The sequence below is a fragment of the Oncorhynchus gorbuscha genome, linkage group LG19 (genome assembly GCF_021184085.1).
Source record: "Oncorhynchus gorbuscha isolate QuinsamMale2020 ecotype Even-year linkage group LG19, OgorEven_v1.0, whole genome shotgun sequence".
Classification (NCBI taxonomy): Eukaryota; Metazoa; Chordata; class Actinopteri; order Salmoniformes; family Salmonidae; genus Oncorhynchus; species Oncorhynchus gorbuscha.
In genome coordinates, this window is record NC_060191.1 from 37456330 (window position 1) to 37460150 (window position 3821).

The 3821-nt window shown below is 43.5% G+C and overlaps 1 protein-coding gene across 1 annotated transcript; it reads left to right on the plus strand.

Moving 5' to 3' along the window:
• The first annotated feature begins 453 nt into the window (after positions 1-453).
• On the plus strand, positions 454-3419 carry LOC124005567 (mRNA decay activator protein ZFP36L2-like). Its single transcript, XM_046314957.1, has 2 exons — positions 454-592; positions 944-3419. Exons 1-2 carry the CDS (start codon positions 539-541, stop codon positions 2090-2092), a joined length of 1203 nt encoding a protein of 400 aa, XP_046170913.1. The 5' UTR covers positions 454-538; the 3' UTR covers positions 2093-3419.
• The last annotated feature ends 402 nt before the right edge of the window (positions 3420-3821 follow it).

The following is a 3821-nucleotide window of genomic DNA, read 5'->3' on the forward strand; positions in this document are numbered from 1 at the left end:
TCTCCTGCAGATATGGTTTCATATTCAAATCTGGGCTTTTGACATGCCAAGAAAGCCACAAAATACATCCCCATATTATATTAGACCATAATGGCGCACAGTTCAATGGTTGGAAGAGATGAAAGTGATTGCATGCTGCAGCAGTCACATCTAATCAAAACCAACCAATAATTCTATTGATGCTTCACTTTCCCATGACTTACAGCCACATCAGAGTGGCTTATAATGAATTCGTGAATAGCATACAGGCTATAGGAGATGCATATGTTCAACTTCGACATGTTTGTTTCATGTTTCCGCATTAGAATATCAAAGTGAATGGGGGGAGAGAAGCCTACTACTACAACTCAAGAGGAGTCCCCCTCCACGCAAGACACGCCTTGTCACCAAAATGTGGGTGGAGCTAGGCCTCCTCAACTATTTATTGGGATTCCAACAGATGGCTGAGAAACTTCAGAAGCGCTTGATTAGAGCGTCTTCCTTGCACCAACACAGACTCTACTGTGAAGTGGGATAACCTGCCAGAGGCATAAGCACAATGCCGTCCGATTTCCTTACGCCGTTTTTGGAACTGGAGGATGAGTTCTGCAAGGTAAGAAGTTTTTTAAATGTGTATTAATACATTAGGCTATGTGGGATATGTCTGAAAGTTATACTGTGGATTTTAAAATGGTAAATAGTCATTTTAACTTGGATTTGTATGTGCATCCTTTAATCAGTTTTGCCTAAAAAGAAAAGGCTTCAAACTTTGTCATTCACGTGCGTAACGGTGTCCATCTGTCATTCATTCCTTGCCAAACGCATTATAGTCAACTTTCGGGCTATTGTGTTTGCTTGCAGTTTACAGTTTATTTGGTTCAGCATATATGAACATTTTATTATCTAGACCATGGCTTGAATCACCAGTCTTGGAATGTGACCTCATTCCTCTCTTGTGTTATAGAATTTCCGTGGTCTGGACATGCCAGATGGCGCACCAGCCACCACGCAGATGCAGCGCATTGTGGGATTTCAGCGCAGACACTCACTATGCCCGGTCACCCTGCCCAACTCAAAGTTTAACAGCAGCATTGTTGACCCAATCGGCGAGCCAGCCTGCTGGGCCCTTACTAACACTGCTAACCAGCAGTGGAGCCTGAAACATCAGCAACAGTTGCCCCGCTCCTCTCTCAACAGCATCCCATTTCGTGTAGACCGTTCGATCAGTATGATAGAGGGCCGTGTTGGCAGCTTCGGGTCCAGCGAGCAGCAGCTCCCCACCACCCCTCCTCTGATGCCCCCACCCGGTCTAAGTATCAGCACATGCTCCCTGTCATCTCCAAAGTCTCTCGCCCCCTCCCCTCCCATCTCCACCCGGTACAAAACCGAAATGTGCCGCACTTACGAGGAGAGTGGCACCTGCAAATATGGAGCCAAGTGTCAGTTTGCCCACGGCATGGATGAGCAGCGTGGCTTGAGCAGGCACCCAAAGTACAAAACCGAGCCATGCCGCACGTTCCACACCATTGGCTTTTGCCCCTACGGCGCGCGATGTCACTTCATCCATAACGCGGACGAGCAGCTCGGGCCCGATGGAGGAACGCCACCTCAGCGACTAAAGATAAGAGAACGCCCACAGCTGCTGCGTCACAGCATCAGTTTCGCTGGTTTCTCCTCCCCCCAAGCACTGACCGGATTCCATCCTGTTCCAGAGCCCATGCTGTTCTCTAGGGCTTCCTCGGTATCATCCCCGCCCTCCACAGGTAGTCCAGAACTGCTGTCCCCATTGTTTCCAGAACCTGCTACACTGAAGCACAACTATCCGTTCTCGTCTGACTGCGCAAACGACCAGATTAATAACAACCCTCACTTTTATACTATCACTGACTCTAAGTGCCAAACTGTCTGTGCGCAAAAGTCAGCCGCACAGAACTCTCACCGCAATGCCTTCTCATTCACCGGACTGCCTGCCCTGCAGCGGTGTGCTTCACCTGACTCTCTCTCCGACCAGGAAGGCTACACCAGCTCCAGTAGCCTAAGTGGTTGTGAGTCCCCTGGACTTGAGGGCAGACGTCTCCCCATCTTTAGCCGCCTCTCTGTCTCAGATGACTGACCTTTAACTGCATATTACTGTCTCCTCATAGCAGGAGTTCTGCCCAATGTTTTAAAGCTATAGCCGACATACTAAAAACGATATATCATAACGTCCATGTATACTGTTGTATACCCGTATTAGCTACTATGGGTGGCTCAACTAGCTTTACCGTATCCGTGATGTCTTTGCTGAGAGTTCTGTTGAGGAATTTTCTGTACCCATTTCGGGAAAACAAAAGCATGCAGGTAATGATCATTTTGGGCTCGGTATAGGGACAAAACTATTGTCTCCGCGTGTGTTTTTTTACAACTTCAATGGTTCTTCTTATAGCCTTGCCCTTTTAGTGTGTAACCAAAGCTGAACATAGTACCTTGTCTTGTAGGCAGAGGAAATGTAGCTAGGCCTACTGTAAACAAAATGTAGCCTTTAGTAAAGGCGACTAATTGACAGTATTATTAAGTAGTCTAACCATAGGGCTTTTGGATATTTATTTATTTTGTATGTTTTGCAGAGTTTGTTTACGATTGTGTTATGCATTTGTATATGATGCAGAAGAATATGCTTCACTCTTCGCTTTGTTTGAGCTATAGCTTTAGAACTTTGAATTGCTTGAGTGTAGACACTGCCAGGACCATGTCCACCAGCATCTCCTTATGCCAGTGAAAGCAATACTTGTGTTACAAGCTACCTTGTTCAATCAGTAAATACACGTATTGCCCTCACCGGGCATAATAAGTCACATGTTCTTACCCAACAAGTGCATTCAGCGTTTAGTCTGGGTTCAACGTTTCAACATTCATGTTCAAGCTCCTGATACATTCATCCAGTTTTGTTTACTCGGCGAGACAAGATTCTCATACACAATTTTGTGTGACTTGTTTATATCATATTATAAACATGATTTGTGGTGTTACATGCTAATAACGAAGGCAAGCAATGTTGCCACAGCGGACAAAGTATGAGTAATATGCGTTACGTCAACATGGTGGCCTCTTGCACACTAACTGTTATTAGACAAAGTGGCATGAATTACTATTTGTATTTTATCTTACAATGAACGTGTCTTTCGTGCGCCAAGAGTGTTTTTTTTGTAGCTCATTTGCCGCGAGAAAGTACTGTGATTGTCTTTACTGTTAGCCTTAACTGTGATGGAAAAAAAACAAGGCTTTGCATTTGTTAAATTAAAACTTATTTATTTTGTTTTCCAGAGCAAAAATGATACTTTCGGTTTTGTTGGTTTCTATATAATTTAAGTGTATTGTTTACATTCTATGGGATATGAATCCCTGTCTCTATCTTAATATATTTTTACCTGTTTGGTTCAAAATAAAACTCTGTTGGAAATCACTGTCTCACTGACTTGTTTCACTTAGAGGCACACTGCACTTCCTACCATCACTGTTAAGCAATAAAGTGATCTTATTACTCATCTTAGAAAAAGTGACAATAACATACGAAAAACACGTTTTACAATTTATGTATGCTTTCTAAGAGGGGAAAATATTAGGATGTAATGTTTGTAATGGAGATTGAACAAGAATGGCTCTCCGCACAAAAATGAGAACATGATACAAAAATCATATTTTATTTGGACACTCAAAAAGACAGAAGGGAACAGAAGTTTTATGTGTGTATTGTTTGGCTTTATTCTGGTGTTAGCATACTGAGAACATCCCACTGCTGAATAATCCCAGACAATAGCGATTGGCCGTTCTATTGAAAAAAAATTGGGGTGGAGGGGGGTTTA